This window comes from Cynara cardunculus, assembly GCF_001531365.2.
Source record: "Cynara cardunculus var. scolymus isolate 2C chromosome LG 16, CcrdV1, whole genome shotgun sequence".
NCBI classification, from domain to species: Eukaryota; Viridiplantae; Streptophyta; class Magnoliopsida; order Asterales; family Asteraceae; genus Cynara; species Cynara cardunculus.
The window spans coordinates 19821310-19844593 of record NC_037543.1 but is presented as its reverse complement, the minus strand read 5'-3'; the positions used below and the strand labels follow the sequence as shown (position 1 = coordinate 19844593).

Genomic DNA, 23284 nt, shown 5'->3' with positions numbered 1-23284 from the left:
TATTATATTTTTAGAGATTTGTTTTAAGTATATTATGAAATATTGTAATTGATTAATTTTTAAGATGTTATTTTTGTTCATTTTATATGTTTATAAGCTAGTTTTTGTTAAACATGATTTGTTCATCAACTAGCTTATCAACTACCGGTTAGTTTATCAGTCATCAGTAAACAACTAGCTTTTCAACCATCAGTAAACAGCTAGCTTATCAGCTATCAATTAGCTTATCAGCTACCGACTAGCTTATCAATCTAGTTTGCCAAACATAGTCTTATACTCTCTCTGTCCTAAGATAAATGTTAGACAATGAAAATGACACGCAAATTAGGTACCTCAAATATAGAAAGAAAAATCTTATTGACCTCATAATTAAGAATAAAATGACAAAATAGAAACTTACTTTTGAGAGTGAATATTTATTTTGGGACAAACTAAAATAGAAATTTAGATACTTAAAGGGTTATTTGGTTGATTTTCCATTAAATCATATTTAGATAAAGTCGTATATGTAAATTAATGTCTTTATATATTGGAAAAGTTTTTGTTCGGGAGATTTCTTATAAATGGAATGAATGCGTTTTTTAATTGTGACGAACATATTTAAATTTTTTTGGTTTTTGGCATAAAATTTTCCTATAAAAACTTATTGAATAGACCACTTTATATATCATTAAGCTACTACCAAATAGTCATATATAACTAAACGAATAAACTCTAAATTCCATTACACTCGTTAAACCGCTAAAAAAAACTCTTAGGGTCGTTTACCGAATGTTTACTCGGGTAAGTACTTACCAAGTTACATTAACTTACCGGATGAATATGGTAAGGATCAAGAATCTTACCCGATAAGAACGAAACAAGAACCGAAGTCTTACCCGGTAAGTGAGAGGGTCAGCTCTTACCACGGTTAATGTTTACCAGGTAAATTGTTGCATATAATATTGTTTTTGTGAACTAAAATCTTACCCAATAAATAAACGATAATGTTGAATTTCATAAGTAAATACTCATCAGATAAGTGATTAGGTAAACGGATACTACCTTCTTCTAGAAAGGAGGAATAATCCCTTGCTTTGTCTTTGATGCAAATAAAAAATCAACTAATTTACCTTCATTTTTCTCTCATCCTTCTTCTGGTCTTGGTCCTCCCCTCTCTCTTTCCTCTCCCACCATGGATTCAGGACTTCTTACCTAAAAATCATAAACCCTTGACACCAAATAGCACAAAAAAAGGAAAACAATCTTCCAAATTTCACAAACCCACATCTCAAGATTCACAAATGTTTAAAACCCACAAATTCAAAATCACAAAAAGAGATTCAAACCCTTTTTCAGGGTTCTAATTTTTTCTTGAATTCTTCCTTGTTGTTTTCATCTCTTCACAGGATTTTGAAGAGTGGTATGTATAGATCTGGATTTGTGATGGCTTGGAATGTGTTTAAATTCTGTACGGCCCTTAGAGGGTTAGGCTCGATCATGATCTTGTTGGTTCTTGGTGTTGTTGGTGTCTCTTATTACGCCGTCGTTTTGTCAATCTACGGCCCTGCTTTGATCTCCGGTGGCCTTGATTCATTCATCGCACTTGCTGTCTTGATCATGTTTCATACCCTGGTAACTAAATTTAATTTTCTTTGAATTCCAGGTTTTTATTTCTTTATTTGTATGTTAACTTAAAAGGTTTTATTTGGGGGGTTTTGTGTGTTTTCAGTTCTAAGTTTAGTAAAACAACCTGAGCTTGACCTTTCTGCTTGATATTATGATTTGAATTGATACCCAAATTGGGAAATTTTCAGCTGCCCAAAATTATAATACTATAAGCTTTTTGTTTGTATGTTTGTTCTTGATTCTAATTTTAGTGAAATTTGATTTGATTTGATCATGATTGTATTAGGATATAGCAGCTGTTTGGTAGTTCAGGGCATTAATTGTTGCTTCCATTTGAGCAAAAGGTTGATTACCGGCAGTATATCATTAAGCCACTACCAAACAGTATTGTATAGCTGACTGGATAAGCTGTGAGTCCCATTAAGCTCATTAAGGTGCTAACAAACAGGCCCTCTGTGGCTGAGGCTAGTGGAGGGGTTCAAGCCTGTCTCATGTACGATTCAAATACTTGTTATGTAGTTGAGTGAAATCGCTCTGCCCCTTTGCCAACTGAGCGACACGCATGAGGGTAATTGTTGCTTCCATTTAGTTGATGGCTTAATTCTCATAGAGATGAGATCGAACCCATTAAATAGATAGTATTTGTGCTACGATTCATTCGTAGCAATCACCACCTTGATCATATTTCGTTCTCCTGAAATGTTTTTCTTGAACTTCCCGGTTTTTGTCAAAATGGGGTTTTCTTTTTTCAGGTTTAAAGTGAAGGATTTGGGGGTTTTGGTATCTTTAAGGTGTTTTTATTTCTAATTTTAGTAAAAAACTGAGCTTGACCATATTTAGATCATCATGATTTAAATTGGTGCCCCTGTTGTGAAATTAAGGATCTTTAGCTACCTGGGTCATAAAGTTATGAACTTTTGATTTCAAGTGTTCTTCATTCTAATTTTAGCAAAATTTGATTTGGTTATGTGCAAAAGATGATGATTTTTATACGTTGTAGCAGCTGTTTCGCAGTTCAAGGAGTTTTAGGCCATGTTTGGCAAACTTAAGCTAGCTTATATTTTGAGCTTATTGAAAACCCCCTCTTTGGTTAGCCATAAACTAGCTTATAAACTTGATCCACTCTTAACATCGACTTAATTTCAAACCATTTTCGGGCAATGAAAATTGTAAGTTTGAGCTGAAGATTGTTAAAATTTATAACAAAACTATGTTAATGCAGTTGGTGATGCTATTGTGGAGTTATTTCTCTGTGGTTCTCACGGACCCTGGTGGTGTACCGCCTAATTATAGGCAAATGGTGGATGAGGAAAGAGGGGATGTTGATCGATTGGCTGGATCTGAATTCAGCCCATTGGCCACACCTGACCCAGCAAATGCAAGAGTTCGTTATTGTCGGAAGTGTAACCAGTTAAAACCTCCTCGTTGCCACCATTGTTCTGTTTGTAAGTTCAATTCATCATTCTTTATCGTTGTTAATAATCCATCGGTTAGTAAAAATGTCGATTTTACAACCTAGAAGGAATTTATAAACAATTATTTTGAACAATTTTGTCATTGTGTTAAATAAACCAAACCAAATAAGTCTGCGGATAAGATGTATGCATACCTCACCTCTACCCTAAAGAGCCCAACATGTCCCACCCGAAGGTAGGATTGGGGATAAGATGTACGCAAACATAACCTCTACCCTAGAGAGGCCAATATATCCAACCTGAAGGTAGGGTCTGGGGATAAGATGTATGCAAACCTAACCTCTACCCTAAAGATCTACCCTAAAGAGCCTGGTATATCCCGTATGATCTGGGATAAGATGTATGCAAATCTGACATTTACCCTAAAGAGCCCAATATATCCCACCCGAAGGTACGGTCAGTGGATAAGATGTAATGCAAGTTAATCTCTACCCTAAAGAGCCCAATATACCCCACCCGAAGGTAAGGTCTAGGGATAAGAAGTATGCAGACTTGACCTCTGCACTAAAGAGCCAATATATCCTACCCGAAGGTAGATCTGGGGATAAGATGTATGGAAACCTGACCTCTACCTTAAAAGAGCCTAATATATCCCACCTGAAGGTGGTGTCTCGAGATAATATGTACACATACTTGAGCTGTGCCCTAAAGAGTCCATATATCCCACCCAAAGGTAGGGTTTGGGGATAAGATGTATGCAAACCTGACATCTAACCTAAAGTGCCCAATATATCCCACCAGAAGGTAGGGTTTGGGGATAAGATGTACACATACTTGATCTCTACCCTAAAGAGACAGGTATATCCCACCCGTAATTTGCTTCTCTTGCTATGTAATTCCCAAGTATATAACAATTTCATCATTGTGTTTAAGTACTAATTAACAAAGAAAAAGAGGGTTGTTTAAGAGTTCTGAATAAAAGTGTATATGTTTGTTTGTAGGTGGAAGGTGTGTGCTAAAAATGGACCATCATTGTGTGTGGGTTGTTAATTGTGTTGGTGCACAAAACTACAAGTACTTCCTTCTCTTTTTGGTATGTCCTCTGCTTCTCTTGCTACGTAGTTTGCTTCTCTTGTTATGTAATTCCCAAATAATCAATCACAAGGATGAATAGATGCTAGAGAACCTAATACCGAAATCTTTTGTCTTTTTTATTTTCAATAAAAAAATATGCAATTTCTTTTTAAGACCCGGAAAACCACAACTGAGGCGGTGTCGTTTTCCTATTAATGCACCATCTGTCATCAAAATATGTACCTACTATATCTCACCCAGAAGGAGGGTATGGGGAGGTAGGATGTATGCAGACCTTTACCTGAGGTACAAAGGTTGTTTTCGTGAAGGCCCGAAGCTTGCTACATCTTTTTTTAGGGTAAAATTAAGAGGGAAATGGAAATCTTGAAAGAAAATTTTGTGACAGTTAAACTTTTTCGGGTAAATTTAAGAGGGAAACATGCTTGTTCTTTTCTCTCACATCAAGTAAATGTACCCATTATCACATCTTCCATTTCTTGACGGACCATATAAACGAATCCGCAAGATAAAATTGTTAGATGGCCAAAAACAAGTTACACTTGAGCTAATGTTGTTACAAATGTACCTTTTGACAATTCAGGTCCAACAAACTAGTTTAGGACTTCAAATTTACTCCCTCCGTCACAAAATACATGTTCACGATGAAAAAGGCAAATAGTTCATATGTACGTGTAATTATTGCACTTTTTAATTAACTAATGACAATTGTATGGAGTAATGAATTTCTCCATCTCATAATTAAGGGTAGAATTGGAAAGTAGGCACATAGTTTTGAAAGTGGACATTTATATTGGGCCAAACAATATAGAAATATGGACACTTATTTTGTGACGGAGGGAGTAATATGGCTTCTTAACCCCCTCTCCCCCGGCCCCCACAGTCCCTCTCTGGGGCGGTGGGCAGAGTCATGGTTAGCAACTTCTCTAATTTTCTCATTGTTTCTTTTATTCATATTGTATTTGGTACTAGCTTATCTTGCAATTAATTTCTCGGTATTTGATGAACTTAAATGCTGTTGCTTGATGCAGTTCTACACGCTTCTCGAGACAACGCTTGTAACTTTATCCTTGTTGCCGTATTTCATAGAATTCTTTAGTGACGGAGAGGTCCCCGGATCCCCTAGCACTTTAGCAACAACTTTTCTCGCCTTTGGTATGATCTATTGAATCCCGTTACCTGCAACTTCTAGCCCTCTCGTTTTGCTAGCTCGCAGTTCATAATTTTTTCTTACTTTTTGTTCTTATTTCTACAGTTTTGAACTTGGCTTTCGCTTTAAGTGTTTTCGGGTTTATGATTATGCACATATCTCTAGTGGCCGGCAATACAACAACAATTGAGGTATAGATTTCTTGTCTCTATAAGTTTAAATCCAAATTTACTTCTTGTTGTTTGTTTATGGATCGAAATGCTAGTTTCATCAAATACCAACAAAAGAACTTTTTATTTTAAGTTTCAAGGTGAAATTTATAGAGTTGAATATACTCCCTTTGTGCCAAAATAAATTGTCCATAATGAAAAAGGTGCACGGTTTTAGAAATGTATAGTTATTACCCTTTTTAATGAACTAGATGACGATTTTACCCTTGATAATAGAGGGGGTAATTAATTATTCCATTACATGATTAAGGGTAGAATTGAAAAGTAGGTACTTTTGAAAGTGGAAACTTATTTTGGGACAATCTTTATTTTCTCTATTTTGGAGATTCTGTTACCAATGATGCATATACGATGAGTACCTTATTTCTCTGAGTCATGGGACACTTGGGGGTTGTTTACTTTCTTTTTCCATTAAGCACTGTATAGGTTTAAGTTGTCTGTCTGGATCATGTGTTTGCCCGAGTAACGAGAGACCGTTGGGTTTGAGGGAGGCAAGAGAGGGTTGGATTATTTCTAGGACATTTCCGGTGTTAATTTGTTTGAGGTGACTTAATGGGGACTAGTAAGGGGTCCCCACTTATTCCATATAGCCATTTTGGCTTAATGGGTTAATGATAAGCCATAAAAAAACACGCCTGTATGTCTGAGCGAATAAGTCACCCAAACCATTAAGATCATTAAGGGCCTGTTTGTTAGCAACTTAATGAGACTCGCAACTTATTCGGTCAGCTATACATGACTTTGGTAGTGGCTTATTGATATAGAAAGTGGTTTATTCAGTAAGCTTATAGCTGGGATCTTTATGTAGAAAGCCAAGTTTTTTCCAAACCTTCCCCTCCCAATTAAAAAACACGCATCTTCCATCTATGGAAAAAACCCTCCCAAACAAAAGTCTTTCCAATCTATACTGACAGATTAATCCATTAAGACAACCGAGTCACTTTTGTAGCACTTTCTTTACACCAACACTTAATAATCTCGTTTTACTCTTCTGTTGAAAGATGTGGAAAAAGAGATCTAGTTCTTGATTGATTATCTTGTTTTGATTAGGCATACGAGAAGAAGACCACACCGAAATGGCGATATGATCTTGGCCGTAAGAGGAACTTTGAACAGGTATCGTGTTCTTTTTAATCTTCCAATGCTTGTATGCGCGTTATGTCTCAAGGTTAGGATCTTATGAAATCTTGATTTATATGTGCTCAATCCATACGACCTTCAAGAAGTTGTAATAAAATAAAGATGAATGCCAACACTATATCTGGTGTACCGCTCCAAACGAACCTAGTATATCTCATACAGAGGTAGAAGTAGGGCCAGGGTAGGATGCATGCAGATTTGTCTCATGCTAGTTGTTGACTTATTGGTCAACAACTAGTTTTCCAGCCAACAACTAGCTTATCAGCCAACAACTATTTTTCAGCTAGTTTGCCATCTATGCTAAAACTCTCGTATCTCGCAATCGAGGTTTTATGTGTATGATCATAGATCTTTTATCATCCTATTACGTGTTTTTGGCGTTTTCCTTACATTTTATGCGTTGGTTTGATCATCTTTTTAGCTAAAAGTTTGGCGAAAATTCAGGTATTTGGAACCGTTCAGAGATACTGGTTTATCCCCACTTATAGTGATGAAGATCTACGTAGAATGCCCGCCCTTCAAGGTCTCGAGTACCCCTCAAAGCCCGATTTGGATTCCCAAGAATTCTAAATACAACTCGGAAAACAAACATTTTTCTTCATTTACAACATGAATTCCGAACCCCCGGGACCTCACGTCCATCAAAGCAGGTTACAACTTATTTGGGGTATCGGCGTTTAAACTTGCGTAGCAGCAGGTCTTGAGACGGATATGTAGGCGTTCGTCGGAACGGAGAAAGCGGAATTCGGTGTCTTAGAGTAATTGGGGTTCATGAAGTTATTGCAAGTTATGTATACGGTTTACACGAAATGTAAAATGATAACGTTTTGACTATTTGACCATATGTATCGGTGGACTAGTTTTCGTGACGGTTCGTTTTTTATGAAGGATTCTGGTCGGATTCTTGGGTGATTTGGGTTTTTTTTATGCTTGTAGAATTGTAGCATTGAATTTGATTCTAGAGGTTAGAAACCGGTGTAGATGACCATTTGGAGGGCTTAGAACCCAAGCCCTTGAATTTTGACATATTTGAGAGAATAATATCCTCTTTGAGAATAAGAAAAGGAAAAATGTTCGATTGGAATATGAAAACGTTTAAGTGGTTGTTTTTTTACCTCTTAATAGTTTCATTAAGAAAATAACTTTTGAATCGTTAAGAGGTGAATCTTGTTTGTTAAAAAAAACCTGGCCTCTTAATGGTTCTAAAATACTCTGAATGATTTTGCATTCTATGCCTCCTTTAACCATTCAACGTTCTAATTTCATTGTAAACAATTAGCAAAAAATTATATTTTATTTTGTACTATATCATGAGAGCTTCTTAATCATTCTCACTACTTGATCATTCTGCATCAAACCATTTGCAACTATCAAACAGTCCCTATAATTTTGGAGATCTTAGAGTTATTTTTTCTCTAACAGCTATAAGTGTATGTTAAAATAGAGAACGTATAAATCTCCAAATTTGGAGAAATCTTTAAAATTTAATAATGGGCAGAGATGCATATTATTTTAATTGTTTCCATTAATGAGGTTTAGGGATGTTCAAAAAACCGTCGAACCATTCAAACCGAATCAAACCGGACCAGTTTTGATGGTTTGAGTGGTCGGACTAGACCCAGTTTGAGAAATAGCCAGGCCGCTCAGTCTTGTCTGGTGTGGGGTTTTAACGTTTTTTGAACAGTTTGGACCGAACCGACCATCGAAATACACATGTTTTAGTTATATTTACTTTCCATGTTGTCGACTCCATTTTATGGTCCAATTAAAAAAAAATCGTCCAAGATATTAAGTTATCAGTTTTTCGCGTTCCTGAAATCAACAAAATTCCAGAATCCGTCAAAATCAAAATCCAAAATTCCAAATCATCTTTCGACTTGCTCCATACTTGGTATCCATAGATAACTTCTTTAGGGATACTCATCAACAATGGTTTAAACTTCAACATATCGATTATTTAAGAATCGAACAAATCAAAAGTTGAAGCAAATCGATGGTTTATAAATCAAACAAATGCATTTTGTTTATGGACCAAACAGATCGATCGTGAGAAATGAGCAGATTCGATTCGTGAGAGATGTACCTGGCATATTCGATTCATGTTGCATTGAGCAGATCGATCGTGAAGTAAAGCAGCATGAGAGAAGCTTAAAAGGGCAATCTTGAAAAAAGTAGGACGTTAAATGGTTTAAGATAAAATTGAGGCTTTTCTTATTCTTCCCACTATTGTTGAATTTAGTTAGTGGAACCCTGATCATCGTCTACATAACGATGATCTTGGTTCCATTGATATTAATATATACACACACGTATTAAGGTCCAATAATACGTCACATACTACAAAGTTCACAGGGCATCATCAATGTCCTGCCAAAAATCATAACAGCTGTAGCAGATATCAAGGCATCTACACAAGCGAAGCCTGATTGAGCGCTAAGTGAAAATGATTGTTTAACTAGTGTATGATTAAACTTTGATTGAAACACTGACTGGGATAGAAAGCAATCTCTTGCTTACTGCTCAGCATAGGTCAGAGTTTTTCACGTAAACACCTCATACTCAGTAACAGGCGTCAACAGGTGGTAAACATTAAACAACCCCCTAAAGAAAAGTACAAAAAACAATGCATGCGTGCTGAATTTTAATAATGAAGATCAAGTGCTTATACTGTCATACGAAACATTACCAAACAATGATCTTTTTCGGCTGATTGACTCTGATTTTGAAAATTTAACAAAACTCTTGACTTAATTACCGGATTTAATTATCGAGATTGGTTTTCGGGCGGAATATTCCGCCAGTAAATATTAATTTGTTTTTAATTTTTTTTTTTTAAAGATATTACTTTTTATTAAATTAATTTGTCGACAGATGTTGATGTTGGAAATTCGCTGGTAATTTTTTATTTTAAATTCAATAATAACTAGTTGTGTACCAGGGTAATGCGACGAGAGCCGTGAATTTTAACGATTTTGAAATTTCATTGGTTTTATTAGAGAAGATTTAACGATGATATAAGTTACAATTAGTCTTTACATATTAATACAATTTGAATAAATAAGAGTTATGGTTCCAATTACAGTCTATCGATGAAAAAAAATTGTATGACAGTTTAAAATCAAATATATTTAAAATCTAACATATTTAAACGACTTCACAAATGTGTTCGATTTACATCAAGAGCAAAGAATCAAGAGATCGAGACCGAGAGTTTTAGAGCAAATGAATAGGAGATGAATGAGAGATATTTTAATAACTCGTAGTGAATATCAGTTTGAATCTCAACTTGGGGATGGAGAGAAGACATAGAGGTATGAGAGAGTATAAGATGTCAAAAGTATATTGGGAACATGAAAAGAAAAGGTAATAATGTGCATTAGTAATTTGTACTATATGTTATTTTAACCGTAGATTAAGAGATTTTAAGACTAAATATATAAAGTAGTAGTACTTAATGCATTATGAATTATTTTTAATACTTTTAAGACTTTGTGTATAAATGTAAAGTATTTTGTACATTAAAAATTATTTTTAAGACTTTTGATAAATATGGTTTATAAGGTAGTATAGATTTATATATATATATATTTTTTTACTGATTAAATACATCAATAATCGGTCGGAAAAACAACCGGTTCCGGATAGTTGTATATTTCCAGACCAATAACTACCTTCAACCAATTCTAACGGGTAAGACTTGAGCCGATAAATCCAGCTGCCGGATAAACCTCCCGATGCTAACCTCAAACCAGCAGCCATGGAATTCAGCACTTCCTACACTCGTTCATCTCCCAAATTGCAAAACCCAATTCGATATAAACCAAATTCACGCTCGATTACTAACAACTGGATTCATAAAAAACTCTTATCTAACCACCAAACTAATTCTCTGCTTTTCTTCTTCTCCACATACTCCTCTAATCCGATTCGCTCGCCATATCTTTTTCTCCCATTCGAGTTCATGGAGCTCAAAAACAGACGACCCTTTTCTTTGGAATGCCGTAATCAAGACTTTCTCACATGGGAATCATGGGGATGACCCAAAACAAGCGGTTTTTGTTTTGGGTTTGATGCTTGAGAACGGGGCTTGTGTTGATAAGTTCTCGTTTTCTTTGGTTTTGAAAGCGTGTTCACGGATGGGATTGATTAGAGAAGGCATTCAGATTCATGGGTTTTTGGAAAAGGTTGGATTTGCCAGTGATTTGTATTTACAGAATTGTTTGATTTGTATGTATGTAAAGTGTGGGTGGGTTGAGTTTGCACGTCAAGTGTTTGATAGAATGCCGCAGAGGGATTCAATTAGTTTTAACTCGATGATAGATGGATATATTAAGTGTGGGATGGTAACTTTGGCTCGCGAATTGTTTGATTCTTTGCCATTGGAGATGAAGAATTTGAGGTCTTGGAATTGCATGATTAGTGGATATGGGGTTGTTGAAGATGGGTTTATGATGGCTTGGAAGCTGTTCGATGAAATGCCTGAGAGAGACCTGGTCTCATGGAATTCGATGATTCATTGCTGCATAAAGAACGAAAAGATCGACTTAGCTCAATCCCTGTTTGATAAGATGCCGGAAAAGGATGTTATCAGCTGGGCTAAACTGATAGATGGGTATGCGAAATTGGGCAGCATTGATATTGCTAGAAACCTGTTCAATGAAATGCCTGAAAGAGATGTAATCTCGTGTAACGTGATGATGGCCGGATATGTGCAAAATGGGGTTTTTTCGGAAGCATTGGAAATCTTTCATACCATGAAGAGTGACACCAATCTCGCTCCTGATGAGACTACTTTATCGATCGCTCTTTCTGCAATCGCACAATTAGGACACAGTGAAGAAGGTGTTGCTATCCATTCGTATATAACCAGAAACGGTATTAAATTGGATGGAAAACTCGGGGTTTCACTAATCGACATGTACGCTAAATCAGGCAGAATAGAAACCGCTCTGCAAGTTTTTGACGGCATAAAAGAGAAAAACGTCGATCACTGGAACGCCATGATTGGTGGTTTTGCTATCCACGGCTTCGGCAAACTGGCTTTTGAATCGTTCCTTAAGATGCAAAAACTTCGTGTAAAACCAGATGGAATCACATTCGTCAGTGTGCTAAACGCTTGTGCCCATTCGGGTATGGTGAAAGAAGGCGTTATTTGTTTCGAAATCATGGGAAGAGTCCACATGATCAAGCCAGAAATCCAACATTTTGGTTGCCTCGTGGACATTTTTGCCCGTGCGGGCCGGATCAAAGAGGCAATGACCATCATAGAGGAAATGCCCGTTGAGCCAAACGATGTGGTTTTTCGTACTTTGCTTAGTGCGTGTAGTAATCTTGAAAATAGCGTACAAAGGCCGACGGTGAATCATGCAATCGGGATGGATGATTATGGTTCGGGTACTTATGTGTTGTTATCGAACATATATGCTCGTTTTGGGATGTGGAATCGTGTTAGGAGGGTCCGGGTAATGATGAAAGAACGGAAACTCAGAAAGGTTCCTGGGCGGAGTTGGATAGAACTGGACGGAACCTTTCATGAATTCTTTGTAGGAGACGGATCGCATCCTCGGGTTGCGGAGATCTATTCCGTTTTGGACAACTGGTCTCTCGATTCTCGAGTTGAATCCTTCAGGTTACAATCTAAACTCGAGCCTGCTTTGTTTCCGGTTGGTAGCTAGATCGAAGTAGATACTTTTGCTTTATATGTATATTTAGCGATACACGAAGTCGAGTTAACCGTTGGTTGAAAAGAAACTAGTTGAGTTTAAAGCTGTTGGAGTCCCACATCAATTATACTATTTATCCTTCATATATGTTGGAACCTCTTTTCTCTCCTTAAGGGATCTTTTGGAGAGTAATCTAATGGGTTCCATATATTATTATACAGTATCAAAGTGGATATCAACCACTCTAGGGACTCAATTTGTGCCCTGCAGGCTTTGTGTAGTCTCATTTCAGTTATACTTGAACTATTTATCCTCAATATATGTTGGAAGCTTCCTTCTATCCTTAAGGGCTCTTTTGGGGACTAATCTAACGAGGTCCATTTATTCTCATAAAGTATAAGAGTTAAGATTAACCATTCTAGGGACTCGACACTCTGTGACAATCTATGCCCCCTCTAGTCTCCGTTGGAGGGTGCGTATTGGAGTCGTACGTCGGTTAGATTTGGACCATTTCTCCTCGATATATGTTGGAACCTCTCTTCTCTTATCAAGGAATCTTTTAGACAGTAATCTAATGGGGTTTCACATATTCTCACAAAAGCAATTGTATTCTTCTATCCTTCGACAAACCAAAACCATCTTGTGTTCCAAAATCCAGCATTTCGAATAAAAATACGAAACATAACTTGCATGCAACAACTACAACATAATCTTTGAAAGTCAGATGTTCTTCCGGCTTGAAACCCGTGTTCGAAAAGCTAACATTTTACTCCAAGTATTGAAGATAATAAGGGGTCATTTACCATATGCTTATCCGGTAAGTGCTTACTGGATCACTTATCTTACCGGATGAACATGGCAAGGATCGATAATCGTACCCGGTAAGAGTGATGGCAAGGACCGAGTGTCTTTACCTGGTAAGTGAAGATGACGAGTCTTACCCGGTCAGTGCTTACCCGGTAAATTGTTGCATGCAATGCCGTTTTCATGGACTAGAATCTTACCGGTTAAGGTATGTGAGAGATTTGACTCTTACAAGTAAGCATTTACGTGACCCCTAAGTTTATATAGTCAATTTGTAATGATTTTCATTCGATAGGGTGGATTATGACATTAATGTAACTTCTGGTCCTGCAAAGAAAAAGCAGTTTGTGAGTAAAGAAAATTGCACTAAACACCCCTAAGTTTGAAAACTTATTTTATTTAATCCCCTAGGTTTGTAAGAATTACATTTACTCTTGTATTCTTGAAGTAATAATATAATATCGACAAGGGCAACATCGTCATTTTACATCTAGAAACATAAAATGTACAGAGTGTATGTAAAGATAGTTATTACAAAACTATTTATGTTCAACTATGATGTTGGCTCTAGAGGTTAGGTTAGGAGTTGAAATGATCAAGTTCTATTACGTTATCAGAGGGTTTGTAGGATCGTTAACTATATATTAGTCAACCATAAGGGTGGTATCTGATTGGTTTGAGCTTGACTCCAAAGGTCAAAGGTACCGGAGGTCTCAGGTTCAAATCCAAGGAGGAATAAAAATCTTCTTGTGGCCACAGAGGTTCAAATGCAGTGACTCTGGGCTATTTGCAAAGCAGGTGGTCGTTCTGAGATTAGTAGGCTCGCATAGCGGGTTGGATATCCAGGTTAATAAAAAAAACTATACATTACTCAAAACAACCGATTCCAACATCATGATTATCAAATTGAATTACATTATGTTGTTATTTTGTACAAAAAGGGAAAAGTTTAGGAAAACCCAATAAATTTCTGAAGTTTTTTTTAATAAAATAAACTACTAAACTTTTAAAAATTGGTTATACTTGAAACTTCACAGCAAAACCCTATGAAGGTTCGGTTTTTTTTTTACTTTCACAGCATTTTACTGTGAAGTTTCAAGTGTAAAAGTTTATCCTACAGGTCTCATAAAAACAGGCTGATCTCATATGAATCCAATTGATCCATTAAAATATAATAAAAAAATTGATTTTTGATTGCTCATTAGAAAAGGACACCAAGGGGCACCAAGCCTTTATCTATGAAATCCCATTTGCTATTTAGCCTTTTGTCTTCTTTTAAGGATCCCTTTTAGGTTTTAAATGGCGTAGTGGTCAAAACCCGAGCCTTACATGTCATGACGAGAATGTTATATTTTTTTAAGATGTGATATGAAATGGTAAATTTGTATGTCATATATAAGATTATATATAAAGAGAAATGAGAGTAGTAGAAAAAAGAACATGAAAGCGACCAAATCACATGTGATGTGACACTAACAATCAATGTAAGGGTGTACAGGCGACATGACCCATGACCTCAAGTCACAGTCGATGTCATGTGAATCACATTTGATTTTGGTGTGAATCACATGTAATTCGATTGTTTTCTTTTTTCACTTGTTTGGTTATTGTTCTCATATGAACTTGACTATATATATATAGTGAGAGAGACGTTCAAATAAAAACCACTTAATTTGTACAAACCGTAAAAACCATATTCAATCAATCATAATTTTTCATTTTGTTCATTTTTTTGTAATTATGAGAGGTTGATTAACCATTTTTATTGTGGAGGGTGTTAATCATGGATAWTATCATCTTCATTATTTTAAATTTAGAGAAATACATGAAACCATTTCATTAAAAATTCATTAAGTAGTATATGAAACAATTTCATAGCCATATATGAAACAACTTCATCAAAAAAAAGTATTATATGAAATAAGTTCACAAGATTAAACAATTTCATGAAAAAATTTCATAAGATTAATCGTGTATATATATATATAGAGAGAGAGAGAGAGAGATGAGATCATGTGAGACCAAAGATTTTTCGTGAGACCCGTAAGACCAATCCTCAACCCTTGGATTAGATCTATAATCTGAACATTCATAATCACAAAACTGTCACGAGAGTTCGTAATAATCACAAAATTGTCACCGTACAACTTTAGACCATTAGATCATCAACTTATAAAGTTGATCAATGAACATAAATTGGTCTTACGAGTCTCACGAAAAACCTTTGGTTTCGCGTGAACCCAACCCTATATATATATATATATATATATATATATTATGTCCATTCAAGGGAAACTGACTAGTTTGTGGTAACCGTGAAATCCAATCTCAACCACAAATTAATAGATAAATTAGAAAGTCTATAATTTTCGTAATTTTTAATTCAAATTTTAATGCAAGGACATTTTAGGTATTTTCTCTCATAGCCTCTCTTCTCTCTCCGTCCCCCGTCCTCCGGCTACCATACTCCAGTGATACCACTGTGATATCTAAATATATTGACTCCTCCAGCCACCGTCCTCCGGTGATACCACTGTGATACGTCAAAATATTGACTCTGTTAAACAAAAGATACAGTATGATACTCAAGCACATATTAGATGTATTGTGATACCATTGTGTTACATCTCCGATCGACCATACAAACGACCTCATTGTGATACCCAAGCATATATAAGATGCATTGTAATACCACTGTAGTATAACCGAAGGACGGAGAGAGAAGAGATGAGAGAAAATACCTAAAATGTTCTTACATTAAAATTTTAATTAAAAATTACCAAAATTATAAATTTCCTAATTTATCTATTGATTTGTGGTTGAGATTGGACATCACGGTTACCAAAAACTAATTAGTTCTTATTTGATTAGGCTCCTATATATATATATATATATATATATATATATATATATATATATATATGTGTGTGTGCATAATTCGATGACATGATCATACATAAATATTTAAAGTCACCATAACGTGAATCACACCTTACAAAAACGTTATAAGCCTTATCATAACAACAGAGACACGTCTTACATCATTATCATACCCTTTTAAAACATTTATAAAAACAATATATTTATTTTAAATTATCATAAAAAAAAAACTCATTTCTAAGAAATTACTTTTCATTTACTTGAAATTAGACATAATCAGATTACAGTCAAAGTCAAATCATGTTATAAACCTACAAATGCTAGATAACCTGAATCGCGTAGAGTACTACGCGATCCAGAACGTAAACTAAAAAAAAGGAACTTAAATGGTTCGAGTGAGAAACTCGAACCTAAATAACTCCTACATGCAACCATCGCCATCGATTCGTAAATCAAGGGCTCGAACCAATGCTACTTAGCTCTTGCACCACGTCCATGGTTGTCGGCCTTGAGTTTGGACTCTCGTGAGTGCATAGCAAGGCAATCTTTCCAAGCGTAACCGCTTCCGTCTCCGAGAACTTCCCGTCAAGATTAACGTCCACGAAATCTTCAAACTTGCACAACTCAGCACCTTGGCGGACAGACAGACTGATTCTCGTTTTTCCCGAGACTATTTGGAACACGAGCATCCCAAACGCGTAAACGTCGCTCTTTTCGGTAAACCGACCGGTTGTCGTGTACTCGGGAGCGAGGTATCCCATTGCGGCACTGGCTTTGAGCGTAGAAAAGATGATATCGTCGGCTAGTAGTTTGTGGAGGCCGGAATCCGAAAGTAGTGGCGTGTAGTGTTGATCGATGAGGACATTTTCAGCCGATATGTTTTGATGTACGAGAGCCGGTTTCTTTCCTTTGATCCCGTGTAGGTACTCGAGACCTATTACAACAAACACAAATTAAATATCTCCGTCTCGTACTCGTTTTATCACAAAATAAATGTTCACAATGAAAAACACATTATTTTAAAAAGAGTAAATTGCGATTTTCGTTCTTGGACGATTTTCGTTCTTGGACGATTTTCGTCCCTGTCGTTTGTTCATAATTTTCATTTTCATCCCTGTGGTATAGAAACTGTGATTTAAGTTCCTATGGTTTGCAATTTATTCGCTTTTTAATTTGCCAAATGACAAATTTACCCTTGGATGGAGAAATGAAATTTCTCCATATAAGGGTAGATTCATTTCTCCATATAAGGGTAGAATTGGAAAGTAGTCTATTGGAGTCTGAATTTGGAACGAAGGGAGTCATTTTACCCCGAAAGTTTAACTCAAGCTAGATTACGACTAACCTTTAGCGATGCCTTTGATTATCGAGGATCGAGTCGACCAATCGAGAACATTCCCGTTGCCCATTTTGCCCTTGACATCGAGATATTGCAACAAGCTTCCCTTAGCAACGTAATCGTAGATCAGAAAACACTCTCCCCGGCCTTTCGAACAGCAGAAACCTCGTAACCTAAGAAGATTTTCGTGTTTTAATGATGTTAGAATCTTTAATCCCTTTAAAAACTCGGTTTCATCGGATACACAGCTCGTTTTCGCTATTCGTTTGATCGCAACTATCGATCCATCCCTTAAAATCCCTCTATAAGTAGCCGAAAAGCTGCTTTTCCCTAATAAATTCGAGTCGGAGAAGAACCGAGTTGCCGACTCGACATCATCTACGTTAAAGACGTAGCTCTCGAGAACTTCTTGCAAAAACCCGCTTCCGGTTTGACCTTTTGACATCGGGTCCCACCCATTCGAGTACTCGAGACTTATGAGCGGGGAAGCACTTCTTCGGTTGACCACTTCTTTGACTTGATACTGATCGGTACTAATCCGGCTATCGGAGGTTTCAAAAGCGGTTCCAATCCTCTGTTTTCTCCGGCGATACCATATGAACGTAAAAAGCCCGGCAACTAACAGCATAACTGTCATAACGGCTCCGAGAATAGCGACTAGTCCGGCATTCGTTGACTTTGACTGAGCGCGGGTTACGTCTGCAGATTGCGGAATGGCTTTTGGGGTGAGTCCTTTCGACTGTGGCCCAAACGGTTCCGGTTTATTAGGGTTTTCGGGACCGAAAGAACTGTTGCAAACTTTCAGATCGGCAAAACCAGATCCACATAACTCGGTGTTGTTCGCATACTGAAATCCTTCATCAAGTTTCTTCAAAACTTCAATAAGAAATCAATAAAAACGCATATAAGTTGATTGATAATCAAAATCAAACGATTGATGAAGAACATCACGTTCTTCGTTTCGTGGGTCCCACCTTCGCTTCTGCTGGTGGGACCCCAAAAACGGAAGTATTCCAAAATCTATAACACCATGAAGAACCAATATTTATAAAGTAACCGGCTGTTTGAAGCATCGTACTCGACTTTCGGTTCCAAACTACTTGTAAAAACATTCCGAAAAAACACTAGTCTGCTAAAACGGACGATTTTAAACAAACTTTGGGTATTTAACCGTAAAACCAAATGCTTTTTATCCAAATCCGCTCATTCTTGCAAAAATCGACGTTCTATTTGTGTTTTCCGAAGGAAAAACTGCTCGTTTTTCAACGAAGACCCAAGTATAATAGTTCGAAAGACCGATCGTTAAAACCACCGACACATCTAAATGAGCGATTTTGGACAAATTATAGAAACATAAATGCGAAAAAAAACCAACGTTTTCAACAACCATGAGCTACCCAATGTCAAAACCCGTCCTTTTCAACAACCATCAAACGAAATTACCTAAAGGGACATTGCCAGAAAGCGTATTGTTTCGCACGTCCAACACCTGCAACAACGGAGCATCGGCTATTTTCAACGGGATGGAGCCGAAAAGGCGATTGAAGCTCAAATCCAACCTTTGTAATGTCCCCAAATTTCCGAGCGTAGCGGGAATGGCACCGGTGAGTTGGTTGTATTGAAGAGCAAGAACATTGAGCTTCTTTAAAGATCCAAGTTGTGTAGGCAAGCTTCCACTCAATTGGTTGTAGCATAGTTGCAAAACTACAAAAACAAATAACAAAAACAACATTAAAAAAACGTTACGTTATTCGATCGGATTAAGGTTTCGATACACTAGCAGGTGGGCCCTGGAGGTGGGATGTATGTAGACCTGTCATCCATCTCAAAAATTTACAAAAGGTTCCAATTTTGGAAATAGAAATGCAGATGGGACCTCATTTCTTTCACTTTCAGGTTCCCATCTGCATTTCCACTGACAACTAAGACTACGTTGGCAAGCTAAGCTAGTTGTTGGTTGATAAACCAAATGACAGAACTAGTCATGTTTGGTAAAAACTAGTTGATAAACTAGATAAGAATGTAAATGACCTAAAAGGACATGTTAGAAAGTTTAATCGGGAGTAAATTACATTTTTCGTCCCGGTGGTTAGTTAGAAGTTGCTACTTTTGTTCTTGTATTTTTTAAATTACGATTTTCATCAATATGGTTTACAATTTATTGTTATTTTCATTCTTATGTTTTATAATTTATTGTTGTTTTCGTTCTTACGGTTTACAATTTATTGTTGTTTTTGTCCCTCATAACTAAAGGTAGGAGTTAGCTTCAAGAACGAAAATAGCAACGAATTGCAAACTACAGGGATGAAAACCGCAATTTCAAAACTACAGGGATAAAAAATCCGCAAATTTTAACAAACCATAGAGACGAATACGTAATTTTACAAGGGGCATAATAGGAAAAGTGGGAAAAAAACCTAAAGCTTATGGCTAATAAACCTACCTTTTTTGGTAAGTTCAGAAAATAAGCTAGCTTATGGTCAGCAAACATGGCTAAATAGTTGTTATCACATGCGTTCAAACCATATAAGTGGGATCCACGATATGAAAAATGTTAAAATGATCGAAACCGAAAAACCTAGAATCTTGGAATATGACAACTTTGTTTTCACATCATTGACGTTCGTTTTATGGGCCCGTCTTTATTTCTCGTCACATAAACCGGGGACCTACCGGGACATGCAAAATGTAATAAATGAACGATGTGATGGTGGGTCCCACTTAAGTGAACGGGAACGAAAACGGGAACTTTTCATCTTTGTTTCTATTCGAGGGAAAAGACTCCTTGTCATGGACCTAATATAAACTAAGGGATTGTTTGGCAGTTGTTAAATGGTTTGGTGTAAAATGATTAATTAGTCAGAATGATCAAGAGGCTCTCATGATATAGTACAAACTGAAATATAATTGTTTGGTAATTGTTTATAATGAAATTAGGGCTCTTAATAGTTAAGGGAGACTCACGATACATAATCATTCAGAGTGTTTTAGAACCATTAAGAGGCAGATTTTTTTTTTGCCAAACAAGATTCACCTCTTAACAATTCAGATATTGCCTCTTAATATAACTATTAAGAAGTAAACAAACAACCCCCAAATCAAACAAACCCAATATATCCCTAAATGGACTCAAAAATCACAATGTTAAGTCCTAAAAATCTATCTTTTTGGGGGAAAGACATTCAAAGATTCTTGAAACATGATAACAAATTCCAAGAAACCACATGAATTAAAATTACAGAAATGCCCTTCTAAGCCTCAAAGAAACCACCACACATTTACCAAATCACATATGGTAGGTAATTCTTTTTTCCAGATCAGGAATTACCAAACCCAGAGTAAGGCTGCTGTAATGACTTGTACATATATTATATCTAGACTTGTACCATGCTTTGGATTTGGTAATTTCTTCTAAAGAGCTAACCTAACATTGATTCTTTCTTCTTTACATGTTACTATTTTTGTTGATTAAGTCATACCCATTGTCAGGAATTGAATGTTATATATATATATATATATATATATATATATATATATATATATATATATATATTCGAGAAAATGTAATGTTTATACAGTGTTGTTTCATATATGAAACGTTCAAGACTGTTTTGTGTGGGGAAAACACGAAACTGTAGACATTGTATTTTCACACTTATTGTTTCATACACAAAAATTGGTTTATAAACTTATACTAATTATTGGGTTTGTAAGAAAAAAGGCTCTCTTTATACACATAAAGACACATAGGAGATGTTTGGGATTGCTTATTTGAAACAACTTTAATTAGATTTTTCTACAAAATCACTTATCAAACTTATTATAAGTAAGAAGGGTTTAACTTCTCCAAAAACTTCTTATTAGTGGTTTAGTACCGGTATAAGTTGTTTATCCAAACACTCAAAAGTGCTTCTTACCGGTGCCACACCGGAATAAGTCAATAAATTATTTTTATAAGCAATTCCAAACACCCCCATAATATACCTCCTTTAATTGCAAATAAATGTCTAAAATCCAGAATTATATTACAAAAAGACCACAATCTGAGTTCATTAATACATGCATTTATCAAGCTTGAATCTTTATGATGTAAATTTACAGAAACACCCCTCTCCAAACAAAATCAACCTTTGAAGTGAATCTTTATGTAATCAAATGATACCCATTTGCAAGATTTTAAATATTTACAATAAAAATAAAAAAAATAAAGAAAAACCCAGAAAAAAACTGACCTTGAAGATTAGCCATTTTCTCAAGTTCTTGAGGTATCTGTCCAGAAAGATTATTAACATTCAGATACAAATCAGACAACTGAGTCAGCTCAGCAATCTCTTTAGGGATTTCACCATGTAACCCATTGAAATGCAGGTACAACCCAGATAAGCTTTTGAGTTGCCCAATCTCAGGTGGTATTTTACCAAAAAGCCCATTACCCTGAAGAGAAATATTCATCACATGACCTGATTCATCACAAGCAACACCCTGAAAAGACCCATCACAGTAAGAAGTGGCATTTGGTGACCAAGAAATTAGGGTTTGGCCATTTGGGTCCAAAAACGACTTGATTTTGATGAGGAGTGAGAGCTCTGAAATGGGGTTTTCTTGATGTTTAGCTAGGGTTTGAAATGGGAAAGTGAAAAGATGAAGAACAAGAAGGAAAAAAAGGGTTTTCATGGTGGGTTTTTGGGGGTTTGATTTGTGGGTTTTGGGGTTTTGATTTTGAAGATGGAAATGATGAAGAGAATGAGTGGGGTTTTTGAGAGAGGATTTGAAATTATTAGCAGAAATGCTGACAAAAGTCACGTGAGGAAACACACACTCTACACAGAGTGGATCCGAAGCTACTCAAGGTTAAAACGGTATTGTTGTTTGAGTTCAAATTAGTTACATGTAGGACCTTGTATTATGAATCAATGTCAATAATAGTCCCCAAAGTATCACTTTGTATTCATATTAGTTACATATTAGTTTCTTTATGAGGCAAAGATGTATTAAAATGTAATGAATTTCGTTTTAGGTTTTTATTTATAGGTTGTTTGTCAATTAATGAATGGTTTAGTACATAATGATTAAGTGGTTAGAATGATTAAGAGACTCTCATGATATAGTACAAAATGAAATATAAATGTTTGGTAATTGTGTATAATGAAATTAGGGCTCTTAATGGTTAAGGGAGATCCAGGATACAAAACCATTCAGAGGCTTTTGAAACCATTAAGAGGCAGACTTTTTTCTTGCCAAATATGATTCACCTCTTAACGATTCAAAGATTGCCTCTTAATGGAACTATTAAGAGGTAAACAAACAACCCCTTAGTGTAATGATGAATTTTTTTTATAATTCTTTCTACTTTGTATTATTTTTCACATGTAATCGATAGATCTATAATTTTGATAACGTGTATGTCAAATTGTCAAGTTATATTGTAATTTTTTATTACATTATAAAACGATACATCAAAATTAACTAATCTCAATAGGCTGACAAAATCTGTTCCATCGGATGAAATGGGTGTGGAATGATAATTTTTGAATGTTTGTTGTATTAATCTTTTAAAAAGTGATCATTACTCTGAATAAAAATCAGGGATTCTAATGACCAAATGGCAGTTTACCAAATATCAATCAGGTAAGTGTTTACTGAGTCACTTAACTTACTGGATGAGCATAATAAGAACTGATAATCTTGCTCCGTATAAAACATAGCATAGATCGATAATCTTACCCGATAACTGAGAGTGATGACTTCTATTCGATTAAAGTTTATCGGATAGAGATAATGTCGACCATGTCATATCATTTATTTTTCAACATAAAGTGTGATATAATAAATGCAGCCTTACATGACATCAAGTGTTAGGTGTTCATTTATTAAATGCAATATTTATTACAAATTCAAAATATTAAAATCAAGTGATTTTATATGCAATAAAAATATAATTATTATGGTTAAATTTAAATGCT

At 35.8% G+C, this 23284-nt stretch overlaps 3 protein-coding genes across 3 annotated transcripts; 2 read left to right on the top strand and 1 right to left on the bottom strand.

Annotated features, from left to right (window-relative positions):
- Positions 1 to 1101: 1101 nt before the first annotated feature.
- LOC112499646 (probable protein S-acyltransferase 14) lies at positions 1102 to 7547 on the top strand. The gene is made up of 7 exons (XM_025102957.1): positions 1102 to 1614; positions 2831 to 3053; positions 4025 to 4116; positions 5147 to 5270; positions 5371 to 5456; positions 6546 to 6611; positions 7080 to 7547. The coding sequence occupies exons 1-7, from the start codon at positions 1405 to 1407 to the stop codon at positions 7203 to 7205; spliced, it is 927 nt and encodes a 308-aa protein (XP_024958725.1). The 5' UTR covers positions 1102 to 1404; the 3' UTR covers positions 7206 to 7547.
- Positions 7548 to 10349: 2802 nt separating this feature from the next.
- On the top strand, positions 10350 to 12401 carry LOC112529639 (pentatricopeptide repeat-containing protein At2g45350, chloroplastic). Its single transcript, XM_025140978.1, has one exon. The coding sequence runs from the start codon at positions 10370 to 10372 to the stop codon at positions 12308 to 12310; it is 1941 nt and encodes a 646-aa protein (XP_024996746.1). The 5' UTR covers positions 10350 to 10369; the 3' UTR covers positions 12311 to 12401.
- A 3866-nt stretch (positions 12402 to 16267) lies between these two features.
- Positions 16268 to 21995, bottom strand: LOC112529088 (somatic embryogenesis receptor kinase 4-like). The gene is made up of 4 exons (XM_025140164.1): positions 21554 to 21995; positions 18765 to 19025; positions 17328 to 18197; positions 16268 to 16916 (listed from the first exon to the last, which is right to left on the bottom strand). The coding sequence occupies exons 1-4, from the start codon at positions 21993 to 21995 to the stop codon at positions 16435 to 16437; spliced, it is 2055 nt and encodes a 684-aa protein (XP_024995932.1). The 3' UTR covers positions 16268 to 16434.
- Between the last annotated feature and the right edge of the window lie 1289 nt (positions 21996 to 23284).

Coding starts and splice junctions, on each gene's coding strand:
- LOC112529088 (XM_025140164.1), bottom strand. CDS start 21,995: ATGAAAACCCTTTTTTTCCTTCTTGTTCTTCATCTTTTCACTTTCCCA. Junction 19,026..21,553: donor GAAAATGGCTAATCTTCAAG/GTCAGTTTTTTT, acceptor TTGTTTTTGTAG/TTTTGCAACTATGCTACAAC. Junction 18,198..18,764: donor TTCTGGCAATGTCCCTTTAG/GTAATTTCGTTT, acceptor TTCTTATTGAAG/TTTTGAAGAAACTTGATGAA.
- LOC112499646 (XM_025102957.1), top strand. CDS start 1,405: ATGTATAGATCTGGATTTGTGATGGCTTGGAATGTGTTTAAATTCTGT. Junction 1,615..2,830: donor TGATCATGTTTCATACCCTG/GTAACTAAATTT, acceptor ATGTTAATGCAG/TTGGTGATGCTATTGTGGAG. Junction 6,612..7,079: donor GTAAGAGGAACTTTGAACAG/GTATCGTGTTCT, acceptor GCGAAAATTCAG/GTATTTGGAACCGTTCAGAG.
- LOC112529639 (XM_025140978.1), top strand. CDS start 10,370: ATGCTAACCTCAAACCAGCAGCCATGGAATTCAGCACTTCCTACACTC.